Below are 19922 nucleotides of genomic sequence, written 5' to 3' on the forward strand. Positions count from 1 at the left end.
GAAAACTGCTGGTACAAGTGAAATCACCATGTGTGTTTATGCATGCAAAAACAATAAGGCAATGACATTGGTGTCGACTTTGTCATTAGTTGCTTCTCCGTCCCTCTGTTTGACGTCGCTGCGAGTTTACCCCGACGTTGTTTGCACTTCCAAGATAAGACTCTGAAGATTTTCTACAAATATTTGCACATATGAAAGTGAGGCGTCATCAAATGTCCATCAACCGATCATAAACGATCCCTCCAACAGGATCAATGAGGGAATCTGATCGCGAAGGACACACAAGGTGAACCGTGATTAAGAATCCGGCTGGCAAAGATTTGGACGAAATATTAAAGTTAATAAATGAAGGTGTCAAGTTGAGCATGAAAAAGGCTTGTAGTGCACATTTAGTGTTGTGATTTACTGGTGATCAATGAAATATGAAATTATTCATTACAGCCCGGAAACTGTTTCATCACAAGGTCCATTTAGTGACTCATCATGTCACATGATATTCATCGGTTTGCTTAAACTGTTGTGGAATAAGATTTTCATTTCTCTGAGAACTTATTGTTCATGGGATTGAAAACAGAGATTTAAATTTGGTATTCTTTTATTAATCTGTCATCAAACTTGATATATAAATAAAAAAGGTTCAAGTACAACCTTCATCATAAATGATGGCAGCTACTTATTAATATTTGATTACCTTGATTAATTCAAGGAAAATTGCTTATAATCATGATGATAATTTTTGAACTGAAGATATATTTTAAAAGTCTGCTACAGAAAATTACTCTGGTTTGGAGTCTACATTTATAAAATCAGGTTACAGTGAATGGATTTTCACATCTGTGACTGCCACTGACATGTACTTTTTAAAAATAAATTATTTTCAAATAAGTCTACTTGATTTTCTGTTATTAGAGTTTTAGACATTTTCAGTTTTATGTATCGTATTAAGGTTCGCAGGGTCAACAGTACAACATAATACAGCATCATCGGGTACACTACAAACCAATGTGATCCAACTAAACTTGACTTTTACGACACTATCAGAGAGATATTCATTTAACTATTATGTTTATTATCAAGGCTGCAGTTTGCATTAGCGTTAAACTGGAGTGCTGCATTGTACCGAAAGGCTGTTTCAAATATTTCGGCCACCCCATTTTCATACACAAGAGGGCCAAAATATTAGAAACACCTTTGAATATAATGCACTCCGGTACAACAACAGCACAGCAAGTAGAATTCTCACTTCTCTGACAGTGTCGACAAAAACTGGATTGGATTGTACATGTGGAGCTAATGAAGTGGCCCGGTTGGTGTATGCTGGATGAACAAAACACAAAGTTAAAGAACCAAATATACATTATACTTTGTTAATGTTTGGTTACTTTATGATAATCACATACTAATTTTTAATTACCACCTTAAATTAATGATAGTTTAGTTCATGATTGTTCCTCTTTACCTCGACTAACTTCAGCGTCCACACCTGCTCCAAATGAGCGTCAATGGATCCACGTTCAGGAGGAGGAGGAGGAAGAGGAAGAGGAGGAGGGGACACCTCCGCCTGTCCTCTCACCCACAGGCGGGGGCCCATACGCGCCCTCTACCGGGCAGACTGCGCGCACACAGCCGCCGCTGCTCTCCTGGAGCTGCCGGACCACTCAATCCACGCGTAATTCAGGAATCGGGACTCACTCACACATTCCTCCTCCAAGTGTGGAGCAAGCCGGCAAGGAGCAGCCGTGTCGGCGACAGTGTCCTCACACACACACACACACACACCTCCGAGAAGCAAGCCAAGAGACGGAGGGAAGGGAGAAGGCACTTTTTAGATTTAACACTCCTAAAAGTCTAGGTAGGATTCAAGTTGCAATAAAGAAAGAAGAGTTTCCAGTTAACCCCGCGGCTGGCGGGTTAACGCTACGACGGCGCTGTCGACATGGATAAAGTTATCAATTGCTTGTTTGCTGCAATAACCCTGCTGTTGTCCGCCCGAGGGGAAGTTTTTAAAGGTAAGGAGGATTACCTGGAGATGTTTGCACGTACAGAACATATGCGCAGTCCTGTTTGCTGGCACAGCCGGGCGGCGAAGTATAGTGGAGTGAGCGGGGGGTGGAAAGGGGACTTAAACTCAGTTTGCGCACCGTGTTTTAAGGCTTAAAACTCGTGTTTGGTGTGGAATGACGCATGTGTGGCGCAGCGAAAGTCACGCAAGTTACATGATGTTTGCATGGTGTGGACAAAATCTTTTAAAAACATGTGAAGAGAGTGTCACGTTGTAGTCGATTTAAACGCTGGACGTTCATCACTAGTTTGTTGTCACCTTTTTTATTTATTTTTGTGCCGCTGAGCGCAACGAGCAGGTGCGCTACGGGCACCGGAGCAACTCAATGCCACGATTTACAGGCGTGATAAGGCGTTCATTGTTTGTCCTGATAACTTGCTGTCTAATGTGATCCACGCCGCAAAGTGACACTGGCGTGCGCGGTGTTTGGTTGGATACGGCGAGGCGAAGCCGAACGACACCTTATTTCACCGTGAACTCCGTGTGAACTTCATTCCTTACGTCTCTGAGACCGTGTTGACATGCGTTGCAGCCACTTTAACGTGTAAAATGCCCGATGTGGGTTATATTTGGTGCGTTATGTTCAGCCCAGGTGTTTGTTTTTTCACCTAAAGTGCAAAAACAATCCAACTTCCATGCGTAATATCATATTAGAAATGCCATCCACCTCTATTGTGGTTTATATGTGACATTTTTAATTCCTCTGTGCCCTAAAATAACAGATTAGAGTTCATAAATGACACTGTTTGTGTGCAAACATCTGTTTTATTAAATGGATTAGTAAAAAGTGGATTTGTTTGAACAGTTTTCTTGTTTGTAAAGAGAAGATGTCTCTGAAAAGTGTCATTTTTCTCTGGAGCTTCACTTTACATTTGACGGCTGTCAGACTTGATGTTGCTGACTCAAAACTTCCTTCCCATATGCATCCAAACACAACACCCCTCCTCAAATTAACGGCATTCACACATCTGCAACTTCATTTGCAGGCGAGTCTATTCAAAGCTTTGTGTGGAGAAGTTCAGGGATTAGTACCAGATAGTGATTTGACTTATTAGAATTACTGAAATAACAGTGCAGACTTTCACTGTCAGTGTAATGGCTGTGGATTGCTCAAGGGGGACTTAACATTCAGAGTCTAATTTAGCCCCTAAAGAGGTCATTTCTGCTGTCTCCACAATGGAATTGTCTATGTGGGGGGGGGGAAAAGGCACATTAGCCTATATTCATGCCAATCAATGTGCCGACAATGAGCGTCCAGTCTGAGGGTGATCCATACTGTCAATACAATCAGAGCTGCATTTAGAAACTTCATAAAAATCCAGAGCTCCGTGTGTGAATGCGTTTGTGACTTTACGCCCTCTCCGAGGATGTGCGGGGCGAAGTTGTGTAGTGTGATGGTGTGGCTTCAGTCCTGGTTGGATGCTGTAAGATTCAACAGACAGCTGATGATTTTTTTTTCCAAGAGCCTGTTGGGGGCAGCATGGTACACATATAATATGATACCCACATGATGAAGTCAGGCTGCTCAGCTCAGCTTGGAGGGACCCGGCGAGAGTCAAGACACATAGATCAGGATTCAGATGAACTTTGGAAATGATCTGTGACACAGTTTGAGTTTGATCAGAGCTCTTATTCGATAAAAACAACTCAGCTGCTGCTTTGTGTTATTAATGTGCATCCACTTTCTTTAAACTGGTCCTATTCACATCAGAAAATAAGTGGCATATTCAGATACCCACGGGAGATGTATTAAAACGTTTTATGATAAGTAAACAGTTTTTTATGAAGCAGTATGAACACCAGGGTTCAATTTTAGTGACTGAGAACTCTCTTGCCCTGTAGCTCAAAGTAGTCCCAGTCCATTTTAGTGTGAGGTTCATCAGTCTTGCCCGCTGGCAACCTCAGGACCAGGAGATTTATCGGAGTGGGCTGCACTGCGGGGCTCCCAGTGGTGTCGAAACCATCGATAAATGTGCTCCTAATTGCGTGAGAGTGTGTGTGTGTGTGTGTGTGTGTGTGTGCACAAATATGTAAACCAGGAAGAAATCAATTGGATGTGTGTTCCTCTCTCTGGCTAGGTGACGGATTAACCACACACGGATGGAGAGGCAGAGGCTAAATATGAGCCCGTTCACATTTGTTATGGAGAATATGTGATAACAGCCCATGTGATAATTAGATCACTGAGGTAACCGGAGTCTACTTCCCTGCACCTTGTGACTGTGCAGCTTCAATTTGATCAGTCCTTTTTTTTTTTTTTTGCAACTCTTTTAATTTACCCATTAAAAGAAAAAACTCCATAATCAGGATGGCACTGTATCAGTTTCATCTCCTTCCTTTTGTGAACTTGTTTATGCACCTGGATATCTGCTCTCGGTGGCATGGTGGAGATGAACTGCTCTTTTGTTGTTTCCTTTCACCCTCCTCCTCCTCCCTGTTGCATCCACAATGCCCACTGGATGCTCTCGGTTCAGAGAGAAAGCAAAAAAAACAACAACACTATAAATCACTTGTTGTGTATGGCCGGTGCTTCTGTTTTCTACGTTATGAGGACAGCTTTTTTTTTTTTCTTCTAGAAGGCCTGGCCTTTGATATCTATACTCTGTCTTTTGACCGAGCACATTAAATTCCAGCGAGCTGTGCGCTTTGTTATGTTTACCACCCCCTTTTTTTTTTTTTCCCGGCTGCCATAAAACCTGCCTCGTTTTCTGATAGGGGTGAGCCGCGTGTGTCGAGAATAATGCCCATGCTCGGAGTGGTAGAGCCGTAGTTTGTCATTGCAGAGTGACTGCTGCTGCTGCTGCTGCTGCTGATGGTGTCCTGGTTGACCGATCCTGATTGCCATCCAAGCTGTGACTAAAAGGAGTAAAACAACACACTGGGCTGCTCGGGATGATAAACAGCACTTCATTTGAAGTCTGGCAATAATTTAGATAGTTTTCTCACTCATGAAATGTTTCTTTTCTACCCCCCCTCCCACCCTTCCTTTCTCCCAGCTGACGCTGATTTAATAGAGACTTTTCCAAAAGGTGTCCTGAAGGGTGGCAGTTTCCTTTGTGTGAGCCAGTGGAGAATGAAATTAAATATGCATGTGATTTTTTTTTTTTTTTTGATGGCTTCAACCAATGTTGGAGGAGGAAAAAAAAAAGCTCCATGGTGATTGATGATAGTACAAAGCAGAAAGTGAGGTGTCTACATTCTTCTGTAACTTTGCTTTTTCAGGCACTTATATTATGATGATAATGAAGGCGGTGGAAACACATGGATTTACTGAAGCTGTTCAAACACTGCGGGTACATGTGCGACTCCCTAGAAAAGGGTCTTGCCGAGTTTGTCAGCAGGGCTGTCTTAAGACTGATCACGGCTGGTAGACACGGGGGGGGGTGGTTGGTGGTTCATGGTGGGGGGATGGTGTCACTTTAAAAATTAAATATTAAGAACTTGTAATATTGTATAGACCATCAGTTTACCCAGTTTTCTCTAGTACTAACACTGATTCCTAACGTGTCTTGGTACAAGTACCTTAATTTACATAGTCGCTTGCCTGTCGGTATCTGTGCATCTCAGCTTTAAACTGCAGCTCCTAAAGGGAAATCGTAGCCTAAAGGAAGCGCCAACCTCAGTGCCAAAAACTGCAGTTCTTCAAACGTCCACTTGAGGCTGGCTACAGAAGTGAGTCAGTCTCCATAAGGTCCCATTGTTAAAATGTCCAACATGTTTACAGCCTGGTACAAAAAACAGTTTTGGTCTCTATAGCTAATTTCCCCGTTCATGACAACTGTACTGAGAGTGAATTTACATAGAACTCACCTGTTCAAATTATATTAATGATCAAAGTTATAAATAATTAACAGCGTGGCCACTTACATAACATAACAGATGGCTTGTTTGTGCACTCAGGCTTCATTTGGCCTGCCTCAGGTGTGATGATCTACATCTTTGATTTTTAGATTAGTGGAAAGCAGAATCAGGCAGGACATGCCAACATGACGGCGGGCAGCACCTCCGATTTTGAGTTTCAGGAACATTTGGGTGATGGCCTAAACATGAACTAATAGGTCTGCTAGTCCATCAGTTTCTTAAAATCAAATTTTAAAAACATTTTTGTAGATAAATCCATCATGAGAGGAAGATATCTACTATCCTCATTGGACTTATTATACCAGAATAACAAAACATGTTGCATTCTGAGTAAAGGGCACACAGCTTGACACATTATTCAGCTTAGTTTCACTGGGAAAAGTCAGCATCTGTTCTGTGGTAGATGCCGCGTGGCGTTCTCGGAAATGTGATAAACCAGTAAGAGAAATAATAGATAAGGGGAGGTTGAAGAAAAAGTCACCGCAAGAAAGTAAACAACACTTCATCACAAAAGAACTCCGGAGACACCTTTAACGTCACAGATTGATGATGCATAGGAGTGCATGAGTAACCAAGTGTGGACTTTTCCATCAATTTAGGCAGCAGGTAACACAACCGGTGTTGTCTACCAGTCAGGGGAGAATCTGCCCTATTCAAACTTTTATTATTGGCATAGTTGTGACACTTTAAATGGGACATGAGCCAGTTTGTTAGGCGTTTTGTTACACAACTTTATCCACACAGGACACAATAATGAAATGTTTGTGCTTTCATCGAGGTTTAAGATCAAGGATGTATTGTATTTAACTTCTGTCAAAGCAAACTAGAAAATTAATAAAAGTGGTATTATAGGTTGGCTTAAGACGGGAGTGGAAAGATCGGCGTGTTTGCACATTGACACATTGTTGTGTTGTCTCTGTGCTCGAGCACATGAGATTTAAAAAGTCCTGATGCTCAGCTTTAATGTGGAGGTTTTTAAATTGGATGAACGGGGCACAAAGTGTAACCCTTTTTAAGACGTAGACCACATGTTTAGGATACAGGACGGAGCTGGATGATGCAAGACGAAGATTTGTCATTTCGTCATGTGCAGGAATCATGTCAATATCTGGTGAACTGTATTTATAGGGTAGCAGGTGTGATGGATCCGTTTCACCGTTTCAAAAAACTGGACGCTGTTATAACTGACTGAAGTCCAGCTGCATTCTAAATATCTGCTTAGTAAAACAATAAAATTTTGAATTATTGCATTAGTTGAATCTTGTTTCCACACAGCCAGTCAAATCAAGCATGAAGCAGTAATGTCACCACTGTGTCGCCTGGTACAGAACCCAAGAGCCACAGACTTTGATCAATAACCCACATAAGCTTTCCTGCTAAAGCCTCCTTCTTATTCAACTTACAAACTCGAACGCTCGTCTTGTCCTGCACCTTCACTTGTTGAACGAGCGAGGAGACGCACGGCGCTTATGTCAGTCGGCAGGGTACAAAGACAGTTAGCCGGTGAGCTGCAGCTTTTTAAACGGCATGTAAATGTACCTGCAAATATCACTTTGTTCTGGCTGGATGCTGCCGTGGTTCCTGCTTTGTGATCCAACTAACAACACGCTGCGTCTGCCCATCAGTAGCGTAGTGCAGGGCATAAACACACACTCAGCTCTGATGCATGTACTCCAGCCGTGTTCTGCACGCTGAATTTCTTCTCCCTTGGATGGCGAAGGCATGACATGGTTCAGTCCAGTCTTCATGAGTTAAGAATAAAAGAATACCTCACTCAAAATGCATTATTCTGTACTTTCCTCACTCATCTGTGGGCCAGTATTTATTGCAAAAATCTGCACCTCTTCTGTGGCTATTGTTTATTTCATACCGATCCTCACTCCCTGAAGTCAAACAGCTGAATTTAAGTGATAATGTGCAAGTGCTCGTGTCCCATTTTTGGGGTTGAGCTAAACACAAAGTCTTGCATATCTATAACACAGGGTGTTTATCCTTTACTGGACAGAAATTTTGAGGCATAAATTTAAAAAGTATACCCACTTCTTCAGGCACCATTGCACCACTGATGCCCATGACTTGTAGCTACAAGTTTACTTTGTGTCTGTCGGTCCCTCGCGGTGTACCACTGGCAGCGTGGCAGCCTGCCAGCTGCTGTCAGTAAAATAGAGACACGCCCCTCCAGCTATTTCTATTTCCCCAAAGAACATTTGTCTTCCTTCATTATCATACTATTAACACATTTAAAGGACATTATTTTAGGCTGCAAAAAGGGGAGACTACAAGAATTCATCGGCCTAAGAATGCCTGAATATATATTTTTTCTGTCATCGTATTTAATATTTCGGTGTTGAATCCGGCCCCCAGACATCAGCTGATACTTCAGTCTTCAGCGAGGGGAAACACATGGTAATTTGCCGTCAGATGACTGACCTGGCCAGTCACTTACATTCCACTGTTGACCATAAAAAGCTCCTTTGGGTGGTTTCACTGTATGTTTGTCCTGCTGCACTGTCATGAGATGGACGGACATTTAAAGTTCAACGTCAGCCTTAAAGCTTAAATTGAAGCTGAAAGCACCTTTTTGAAACGAAACAATGACTATAAGGTCTAAGTGTTGGAATACAGAGCCGGCATAACAACAAACATGTGACTATCCAAGCACTGGAAGGGTGCATTCAGACAGGATCAGGCGCTGTGGTGAACCGCCACAGGGTTGTCTGGTGGTTTGTGGGGGTTAGGATGGAGCTTGCTGGGGGCTGTGTGTCTATTTGTGCTGAGAAACAATTGGGAAATAACTTTTTTTATATTATAATTATTTTATTTTGCTGATTAACCGGCTTTATCGATGCTGACGCTCGCTCACTCATTCACTGCCTTTGTCTCTCAACCAGTGCTCCGGGAAACTTCTTTGTGTCACTATTTTGCAGCGTAAACTGGGAGTCAGACTCAGATTTAGAAGCTGGGTACACGAAATAAACAAAGCCAGAACACAACAGGTCGAGTATCAGAGTTGAGTCCATGAATCCACCTCGATAGTCTCAGTTTCGGAGACATTTAAGGCTGACTGTGGAGCGGTTTTCCCGATCTGAGCGCCTGATTTGCAGCTGCAGCGTGACGTCGGGCTGCGTTTTACCAAAAAAGTTGGATCCGGCTCAACTTCTTGCTGCAGCCAGAACGTGCTACCTCAAATTTTTCGCCACAGCACCAGATTCTGTCTGTAGCGCCCGGCCTATCCACAAGCAAAGTCTACCAGTATGATCATCATCTTCACATCTCTGGAGTGCCACTCCACATTCAATCATTAGCTGTTGATTTGCAAGTGATTTTATTTACATTCTTGAGAGGCAGTAATAGTTTGAAGTTCATTCTCGTGGCGGCTGATGTGGCTATGTTATCTGGGAGCTCTGCGGCGGAATGATAATTGGCCTTGAGATGTGACTGTGTGAAGGATGCTGGACAAACAGAGCTGCTCTAATTATACACAGCTCCTTCTTCAAATGAAGAGGATAAAAGCTAATGAATCGCACACAGGCCAGCACAGGGGCTGCCTAATGAAGAGAGAGTGAGAGACGGAGAGGAGAGTGTTTATAAGAGAGAGAGAGAGAGAGAGAGAGGAAGTGTTTGTGTCTGAGGCATGCTCCAACAATTCTGTGATCTCATCACCATGTCTAAAAAAACACGGTAGAAAAACAACTTACTATGCAGCGGATCATGTTTACAGAAGTCTGCATTCGTTGTAGGTGGCTCAGAGAGTCCAGGCACTAATTAATGCTCCAAGGGTCTCAATTGTTATTAATGGTGACGGGAAGGAGGGAGGAGAAGGAAAAGCAGTTTAAATCAGGACATTACAGCGGGCTTCGCAGGCATTCTTTCAGCTCGCTTTTATACAAATTCTTCTTTTAAAAAGCTTCTTTTTATATGTGAAGAATTCACTCCTGCTATCTTAAGTATTAACTCTCTATCGGCGAGCAACGTCTGGCAGCTTCACAGATGGTTTTACACCCAGATTGAATTGACCCTGACCCTGGCACATTTCTCACTTATCTTCAAAACCCGCTGCTCAATCAGCTGGTTTCTATTCAGCATTGTCGCCTATAACCCAAAGGTTATTATGTGCACTGAAATTGATTCTGATAGAGCACTCTTCTTCTTCTTCTTCTTCTTTTTTTGATATTTGGATCAGGTGAACGTATATAGCCTTGACCTTAAAGCTTAATTTCAAAGTCTGTCAAATGAAAGCTCACGCCGCCGCCGCCGCTGCCGCCGCTTGCTTTTGACGCCGGAGTCACGTAGCTCGGGAAGGTGCAAAAAGTTTCTTCTGTAATTTCATGAATAAGTCAAGTTGCCTCCTTCACAGGACAAGTGCACTTTCTAACTTGGAGGAGACTCCGTTTCATGCCAAAAAGCTGTCCGCGTGGGCTTGATGCTCCTCACACAACTGGTGGTAGTGTAGATGGAGGAAGGGGGGGGTGGAGCTGCTGCTGCTGCTGCTGCTGTTTCACCTTGTCTCCTGTTATTTATTAGGCTTCTGTCAAGGCTCAGGCAGCAGGCAGGTGTACGTCCCTCCTCCTCCCTCTCCCCATCCGGGCCTTATGAGTATAACCAGGGGCAAAATTCTCCATTACTGTCAGTCTGAATCTGTTGCCGTCACATTAGCGCACGTCATGCAGTCATTAATGCATTAGGCCTTGTTTGAGTGCCAGTTATTTGCATTGGCTTTTACACTGTCTATTTGCCCTTGTGCTAAAAGCTGCCTTGGCTGAACCTATTGACCATTTAACTGTTCAATAATGAAGCGATCCCTGAGGATAAATTGGGCCTCGGTGGTCCTGTTGGATAGTGGTTATTAGGACGTGAAAGAAACAACATTTAATACATTTTTACGGCCTGTTGGGGAGGATATGTAGCAAGTTTTATGTAGCCGCTGTATGTTTTCAATGCAGGCGGATCCCTGTAGCATATGATCTCACCGCTAACAGTCGAGTACACTATTATCCACCCTTATCCTCCACTTCTTCCACCCAAAGCGAAATGTACCTGATTATACTCCTATCGGTCACACTCTGGCGCCTATTTGGAGGCTGTTATCTGTTTGCGGTGGAGACTCCTCTGGGAAGCGTGCAGCCGATAAGACACTGTTGTTCTGTAAACAGCCCTATGACCTCCTCAGGCTGGGCTTGGCTCCTTTTCAAATGGGTCTCTTTTGTATTTGGGGGCCCCTTAAGCTCAAACCTCCCTGTGACTGATTCCCAAGGGGGATGTTTTTAATGGCATTACTGTACACTCCACACCGTGCGGGGTGGTCACTCAGGGCTTGACGGAGGTGTTCATGCTTTCGGAAAACAGAGAATAAGATGGCGGAAACTCCTCAGAAAAGGAGGATGATAACGTGATTCATGCCTCTGAACTGAAAGCAGCATGTAGGAGTGGAACTATGCGATGATAACAGTGCTGTTTTCCTTCAACGTCAATCACCATTTTAGTTTTCAACCATGTGGCAAACCTCTCATCACAACGTAAATGATATTCTCACTTGCGCCTGTCCCCGCGACAGTCTGTTAACTCACTGATATCTGACATGAGACAAGCGCATTAACTGCTCTTCTGGGGACAACTTGGCAAACTCCTGGACAGTTCACTATCAAGGACGATCAGTCAGCTCCGCCGACGTCCACTCAGTTTCCAACACATTCTTTGTTTAATTGGCCGATGTGTCTGAGCAAGCGATGCAATGAAAATCAGTAGCCATGGGCTGCACTGCAAACGAACTGTTGTACTAAATCACTTTTGGTGTTAAACACTGCTTCATCGACACGGCTATTGAGACACACAGCTGCAGGGCCCCCGTGTTAAAGACAGAGCAAACACAAAACAATAACTGAAAGATGATGCTTGGCTTGAAGCTCGACTCCCACCCTGTAATCAGAGTTTGCCACGCTAAAGAAATTACAGGGCGCAGGAGTCATTAGAAGTGTGGGTGCAGCTCGGCATTGCGAACGGAAACAAAGTTGAAAACACATGTTTTGGGAATAATGCACATCTGAATAAACAAACCGGTGAAAATCTGACAAGTTGATTGTAATGATAGTACGCCGCCGGCCCGGGAGGATAGATTCAGTTGAATGCGATGTCTCGGAGACGTATTGGTATCAGGGCAAAAGGAGTAATTAATGTGGAAAGCCTCTGGCATCAGTTGGTTTTTCAGCCACGTTATCATCAGTCCGACTGCCTCAGCTTCACACATCATGATGAATAACACTTAAAAACAATTAGCTCAACATGCTTATTATATTTCTTAGAAAGCGCCTTACTTTGTTTGATTTTTTTTACTTTTCCAGCGGTCTTTCTGCATCCCGTAGCCTCAAGAACTACTAAAACTAAAAATGCTCTGAACAGTAATGTGAATATTTTTCTGTAGTGTGAATGTCATTATCCGCTGCTGAAGCTATGGTTTGACTAAAATGCAAACACGTCTTTTCCCTTGTCCTTCTAAGTCTTTGAGCAAGTCCCAAGGCTAACGGAGGATTTCCCGAGTGCCATTCCCAGATCTCTAAATGGGGCATTATTCATAATAGGATCCCAGCTGATAGTAGGCAGTACAGACATTTATATAAAGAGGCAGCAAGGGACAAGAAAAAAAGTGACTGGATTCACACCAGAAGCATACTGCATTTTCCAGTTTTCTAGTTTTTTCTAGTTTTTCTAATCAAATCTAAATATGTCCTAGTCTGTCTCGCTCGCCATGGCGGAGCGCCACTTTTACTTGCTGTCAGTTATCTTGATGCAAGCATAAATAAAACAAAAGAAAGACAGTGAGGCATTTAATTAATAACCCCAGATATTTCTTTCCTCCTGTGTTTTAAATGTGCAGCTAATTTTTAGGAGGGAAAGTCTGCTAGTTGCCAATTAGCAAGTGGCTAACTGTCATACAAAAGAAATAAAGACTAACGAGAGCCTTTGAGTACTAAAACTAATTATTAACTAATTCTTTTCAACTTAATTTGGCCTCATCTTTCTGCAAAATTGTGTAACTGGTTAAAATTATTAGAAATTCATGAAGGAACATCAGCTAGCTGCCAATTAGCATGTGTTGCTACAAAAAGAAAGTGAGAAAACCGAAAAAAAAACATGACCTACAATTTAATAACATGATATTTGATATACAGTCGTCCCTCGCTATATCGCGGTTCACTTTTCGCGGACTCGCTGTTCCGCGGATTTTTTTCAGTGTAATTTTGCATGCTTTTTTTTCCCCACAGCGTTCTGTACAGTATGAACGCGCATTGTGTATAAAAGTGTGTGGTTAGGGGTTTTACGGCCTTAAAACATGTATAATAATTGTAAAACTCACTTCGCGGATTATGCCACTGTATACCACAGGTCAATAGCAAAGCTAATGCCATTGTTAACTTCAACCACACACAGAATAGCCATCATGTGATCGTTAAGTAGCTTTTTAATATCTGATTTCAACAGCAAACATGAAGCTGTTTCAGGTTAGGCTTGTTTTGTTCTGCGTTGAAGAGTTCGGCACATCTGTTAGGTATTCCCAGAGCAAACAATGGTGGATTTGTGTCAGATTTTCTGACTCTATATCACATTAAAGCACAAGCAGACCTTTTTAGAGGCAGTTAATGAAATCAACGTGTCACATTTCTCATTCATTTTGTCACATGGGGTATATATTTCAGGTAATTTAACTGATTTGACAGCAGGCACTGTTCTGCATCGCATTTTGTTGAAGTCAAAATTGACCTGAAAGTGAGTCACTTCGGTGCCAAAACTTAGATTCAACCTATTCATGTCCGTGTCAGCCTAATGACTTAATTAAATAGTTTTAATTTTAATTAAATCATTTCATGCCTACAGTCAAGAATGGCACAATACTGAAGGTTTTCTCTCAACTTCAGACTGGATGTCGCTGCAGATAGTTTCTCTTCAGGGCAAACAGTAGAAAAAAACTTAATTTAACATGATCGTGAGCAGAATTAAGTGTGGGCATTGGTGAATTTTTGATATGACACCTATGCCTTCCTTGGACAGGCTCAACTATGGAGCAGCTCCACAGCCTTATTTAGTCACCGGAAAAAGTTGCAGCAGCATCAAACATTGCAGCTCAGGCTTGCAGTAGCCCGGTGAGGCAGAGTCACACAGGTTTGGTTCAGAAGATGAATAATTCACTCCCATGAGCCCAGACTGCTTGCCGTGAGACTAATATTCAACAGCACCTGTGTGTCTGAAAATCTCCCCCCTTCAACCCACCAGGTTCCTTTCCCTGGGGAAAACCTTACCCCGGCATCACCCCAGCTGTGCTTTCTCCAAACTGTCAGAATAGCACTGCTGTTCATTGAAATGACAGAAATGTACAGAGGCAACCAAGTGCAATGTACATTAAGCTGCTGTGTGACTGGACTCGGAGAAAGTTTGAACATAATTAGGGCTGTGTATCAAACACCAGTTCTTTTTGGTACTGACAGAAATGTGTTTGTAGCACCGAGCTCCAAAAAAACAAGTCAAGTATTGAGCTGGCATTGAGTTTCTGCTCAGATTTGTTATCTTGTCGCTCATTCTTTAATTATATTCCTTGATTTTTAAATCAAGACTTTGCCAGATGACGATATAATCTCACCACAGTGTCCATTTAGCGGCTGTCGAGCAGCATCTAATCATAGAAAATGGTCGTCGTCAGCAGAATTTGCACAGTCGTCATTGAATTGTAGACGTTCAGTTTTCCATTTTTTCATGAGCACTTCTCGTCTGTGTCAACTGAGAAGGTGAGGGTGCACCTTGTGGTTTCTGATCTATTTCCCAACTGTAACATTTCTAGTTCTTGTACAACTGTGTTTTTCATTCAAACGACAACCTGGCTGGAAGTAAAGCTAATGGACAAGAGTTAGAAACTGCAGTTCCTCAAACGTCCACTTGAGGCTGGATACAGAACATGTTTAATCTCCATAAGTCCCCATGTTAAAATGCAGAAATAAACATGTTTACAGCCTGGTACAAAAACAGTTTTGGTCTCTATAGCTAATTTCCCCGTTCATGACAACTGTACTGAGGTTGAATTTTTATAGAACTCATCCATTCAAATTATATTAAGGCTTAAAGTTATGCAGAATTAACAGTGTGGCTGCTTTAATTGACAGGTAGGTGCCGTTACAGGTGACTTGTCTGAGCAACCAGGTGTCGTTCAGCCTGGCTCAGATCCGCTGATGATCCACATCTTTGCTGATTTTTAGATAAGCGTGACGCGGAAGAAGCAGGACTGCCAAGATGGCGAGAGCCTTTCAGCTTTTCATAGACCTCCGGGTGACGTGTGCGTACGCCGTCCATTCTTAAAACTGTCAGTAATATTACTTCAGTGTTGGTACCATTTTTGGCATTAGCACAGAGTATTTTGAAACCGTGTATGTGGGGCAAACACTGCTGCTGATCACCTCCCAGGTTGACTTTTCAGATATCTTTTTATGTTTTGGGTTTTGTAGTCAGGTGTCATATTTTTGTGTCATAATGCCATCGCTGTGTCGACTTTGGTCTGAGATCAACGCGCTGAATTTTCTTCCAGTTTTTTTTTTCTCCCTCTCATTCTGAGTTTCATCATTCAGCCTTCGTTCTATAATTATCTGAACAAAAGACGCTCAAGCGCTGACAGATCGACTGTATCCAAGTGTGTAGGCGTTTGTGCACATAAACACATAGACCGTGTTTATAGCGCGCGTCTGACAGTGGTCACTTTCCACAAGTGTGCACTCGGATTTGTTTCACCGTGCATGGCCTGTGTTTATATCTTGATGTCTGCGAGCCGTGTGTGCGCTGTTTTCCTCCACGTCTCTGTGTGTCAGGTAGCGCACCCATCGCAGGCTTATTATCAGGGATGTGACAGAAGGCGGCAGGCAGCAGCCGCGATGCCTTAATGAAACCTGGGCCCTGGCTAATTGGTGACACCACGGCGTGAGGGAATGAGAGAGGCAGTAACCAGACTGGCAGGACGAAAGGAGAGGACAGCGGGTCCAGCCCTCACACCAGTGAATTAAACCTGTCATGTTCATTTGTAGAACACACAGAAGGAGAGAACACCTACACTCTTCTCATCAAAATCCTGCAAATGTAAAAATCCCTGCTGGTCTACAACCAAAGATAGCCTTGGAAACCACGTTTTCTACTGAGCAGAGCTTTTTCCTTTTCAATCTTCTCCTTTTCATTAGACCATGTCACGCCATTTCTCTGTTGCTTTCACTTTCAGAAAGGTTCGATCCTGGAACGAGCCATGGCCCCTTTTCCCTTTTAGCTGTTGGTTTAATCACGAATCAGTGTGAGTTTTAGTGAAAAACACAAAATGATCCGTGTTTCTAACAAAAGACTTTGGAAAAAAAGTCATCCTATCTCAATTTAATACATGCAGGATTTTTAGTTAAATGGCAACCTCTGTGACTGTGAAATGAAGCCAATGTGGAAGCGCCAAGGACTGCAGTTCCTCAAAAGGCCACTGGAACCTACAAAATGAGTCCTCAACATATCAGTTCACATATTAAAATGTGCAAACAGAGCCACAGATTTTGAGTTTCAGAAACCGAGGGGTGATGTCATGCATACACCGTCCATTCTTTCCACTGTCAGAGCTTTCCACCAAAGAAATCAGACAGAAAAGTGTTCAGTTGACTATCAAGAGTAACACGAACGCTGCAGAAAACCCAAATGTGTAAATATCTGAACATTATAGTAAATAAGGGTGAGTTAATGTTTTTTTTTTCTTCTTTGTAATCTGGGTTAACTAACCCTTTAAGCTTGGACCGGATAGTCGTGCCAGAGGTTGTCTGTTGCGTGGTCTTCCTGCCTTGCTCTGGGCTGGCTGTCTGACCCTTCTGCCTTCACAGTAAGCCAGTTTGGCTTCCTTATGTCCACGAGCGCTCGAGGGCTCCTTCCAGGGTGTCAGAGCTGACCTTTCTCTGTTAGTAGGAGGAGCAAGGTACCATCGGCCTCTATCTGTCATGCCCCTAGCTGTGGTTAAGCCTCAGAAAGGACCACAGGGGCCTACTCCGGTGTTATGTTTGAGTAATAGCTAATGAGGTACAGTTTGAGTTGTGTTGCTCAGCTGGTTTCATACTGATACTAATGGCTGCTACTTGCCCCATTTATTTCCAGCACCAATCATTATCTGTCATTGAAATTTAGAATTATATAAGCCATTTAAAAGTTCATTATGAAAAATGACTAACTCCAACATATAGCCAGCAGTTCATTAAGTTAAAGAACTGCGTAAAGGAGTGATTGCATTGCAGCTTAAGAAAGATTAATCCAGAGCCTGAAAGGTGTTCAAATCCCCGTCTATCCTGCATCTTCACTTCTGAGGCTAAGCTTGTTTGTTCCATAAGATCGGGATGAAAGATCGGGGGCGATTTGATCCATGTTGTTTTAAGACCCCAACATGAAATGACCTGATCAAACATCCTCTGTGCTCATGGGCCTCGACAAACAACACAACAAATCAGATTTCCTTCCACTTCACTTCTCTCCCTCTCAGTCAAGTGACAGATCTAGCCCGAGTCTGTGATCTGGCTGTCCTCGACTACATGCGGAGATCAAAGAAGGCAAAAACATTTACATAAAAGATTATGTATGAGTTGTAATTAGTGCCTGCTGCGGCAGTGACAACAGAAAAATATGTGATTTTTGGCTGGGAGATGAAACGAAGGTGGATTTATAATAACCAGATTTGAGCTTTAGCGTCACGTTTTTAATTGAAGAAATCCCCAAAGATGGTCCACCTTTTTTTTCAGGAGCACCTCAACTGAAAAAAATAAATAAAAAAAAAGATAAATTAGGATTAGTCTTATTAATTTTTGTTAATGCATTCTTGCACATTCATTTTCTCCGAGATAATTGCGTGTTTTACTTTGATGGCTCCTAATTTCATATGCCGAAGTGTACCGCCGTAACCCCAGCAGTGCAGATCTCTTAAACACACACTCCAGTCCTGTAAAAAACGAGGTTATTTTTCACCCTCCAAATTCTATTCAAAATCATGTGTAGTTGTCATATTACATCAAGGTACTACAGCGTGATTTAGAGTGAGTGATGCAAGATTATTGCTGTGGGCAAAATGGATTTTTTTATTTATTTTTTTTGCAACACTCTCTCTGGTGTAGTGGGTTGCCATATTTATTGCATGTGGAGATTTTTTTTTTTTTTTTCTGAAGATGTGCAAGAGAAATCTTGTTAATGCGTCAGTGCTACAGCATGTCATTAGAGGCAATTTCCCTGCCACAAAGAGGGTCAGCGGGAGGGGGTCACATTGTTTTGTGTGCTCATCGGACTATTATCTCCAATTGTGGGACAATTTTTGCAATTTCAATCTAATCGTTATAAGTAGCTTGGCGAGGTGGAAGTTCATCTCGCGCACTTGTAAAAGGGTACTATTCCCAGAAATTAAACAGGATGTCCTCGGATGTGCGCACCTTATCTAATACTAATACACTGGCGCACTATAGAGGAGTGACAGTGGCGAGGCATAGAGGCTTATCCTCCTGTGGGAGGAGCTGACATTTACTCTGAAAATTCACCTTTGGTTTCTGCCTCTGGTTTTATGATATCACTCTTATCTAGATTCCGTCACACTTTTTCATTACCGTCGTACTCTACCGGTGTGTAAACTTTCCGTCACGGATTGCGAGATTTGCCCTCGGAGAGTAAAGATTGAGCTGTCTGAATAGTTCGGTCTTGCATGGCTGATGTTTCTTAAAATGTGCAGTATGTAATCATCATGAAGATATGCATTGACATTTGAGATGTGTTAGGCCTGCTGCATCGAAGGCCTCTTGCGATGGATGTTGGACCGGATGCCAGACAATCCGATCCTCTGGCTGCAATGGTTGAACGTTCAAACCCTGCGCTTAATTAATGTTTCGGCCGAGTTGCTCCAATTCTGTCAATCCCTAATTCCAGGAGGGATATTATCCTTTGCCCGTTAATAAGTTTTTAAACATCTTTTCAATTTACTTGGGAATATGTTGAGATTTGCTTAACATGTTTAATATATCTACACCATTGCTCTCCGAGGAGAAAGTCAACAGCAGCTGTCTTGAAGGCATGATTTTTATTTTTTTTCCCCGGGAAAAAACGGTGAAGCTGTGAAATCTTGTCCTTCTTTTTCCTCTTGAATCAAACCAAATAAGAATAAGAGCTCTGTCCTTGGATGTAAGTGGTGTCTGATTTAGAGGATGTAATTACAACTTTCAGTTCCAGCTTAGATTCACAACAGTCTGCAAGCAAAAACCAATCACCTGACTTAACTCTAGGTTGTCTAATCTCTGCAATGAATATCTCCCACTCTGGGTCCAGAGACAGGCTCTGAATTCCACCTCAGTGAGCATGCATGATCTTAATGCTCCCTAATATTTGGCAGCACACACTCTGATTCTCAGTATAATGAGGAAAACACTTGTAACACAGATAATTCCTCCAAACATGCATGCTCTATTGGACAGATCGCATTTCATTATTGTGAGGTCTGGACTGAACCGGGGATTTTTGGTGCCAACAAAGGTCTCTTAAATGATACCAGGCACAGCAAACAGGCAGCAATAATCTTCTGTACTTGCTGCATACAGCTTTCACTGCAGGCGTGGACTTTAAGATAAGTTGGAACACCCAATCGGCAAGTTTTGCAGACTGCCTTTGTCAGTGGTGGTTTTTTTAAACTCTTTTGATTAGTAAGATGGTGAAATTGGTTTGTAGTTTTAAGAATCCGTCCCTTTAACCACCGGAGAAGCTGCAGAGGTACAAACAGTGCTTGTAAGAATTGTGCCATTTGTTTTTAAATGATTTTGTAGCCCAGAATTGGAACCCAGTAGAATTAATTTGGCGATTTCAGGTCAAGTTAATTGATTTTTATACTGTGTACAACATATGACAACCTCTAAAACTTAGTTTGAAATACGTTTAAGTCAAAATCAGATTTAAAAGTTAATGTTTTTTTTTGTCGTGAAACAGTCCCAACTAC

The 19922-nt window shown here is 42.5% G+C and overlaps 1 protein-coding gene across 13 annotated transcripts in view; it reads left to right on the plus strand.

The window, feature by feature from the left end:
- The first annotated feature begins 1533 nt into the window (after positions 1-1533).
- LOC104934399 (protein tyrosine phosphatase receptor type M) overlaps positions 1534-19922 on the plus strand; it is a 152020-nt gene continuing 133631 nt past the window's right edge. For 12 of the 13 annotated variants that reach the window (XM_027290370.1, XM_027290379.1, XM_027290375.1 and 9 more), the window contains exon 1: positions 1535-2009. In XM_027290370.1, the coding sequence (XP_027146171.1) occupies positions 1937-2009 (73 nt within the window). In that variant the 5' untranslated portion in view covers positions 1535-1936. Of the gene's footprint in view, positions 2010-19922 lie in introns of all 13 variants that reach the window. The other variant, XM_027290399.1, reaches the window with a different exon arrangement.

The sequence above is a fragment of the Larimichthys crocea genome, chromosome II (genome assembly GCF_000972845.2).
Source record: "Larimichthys crocea isolate SSNF chromosome II, L_crocea_2.0, whole genome shotgun sequence".
NCBI classification, from domain to species: Eukaryota; Metazoa; Chordata; class Actinopteri; family Sciaenidae; genus Larimichthys; species Larimichthys crocea.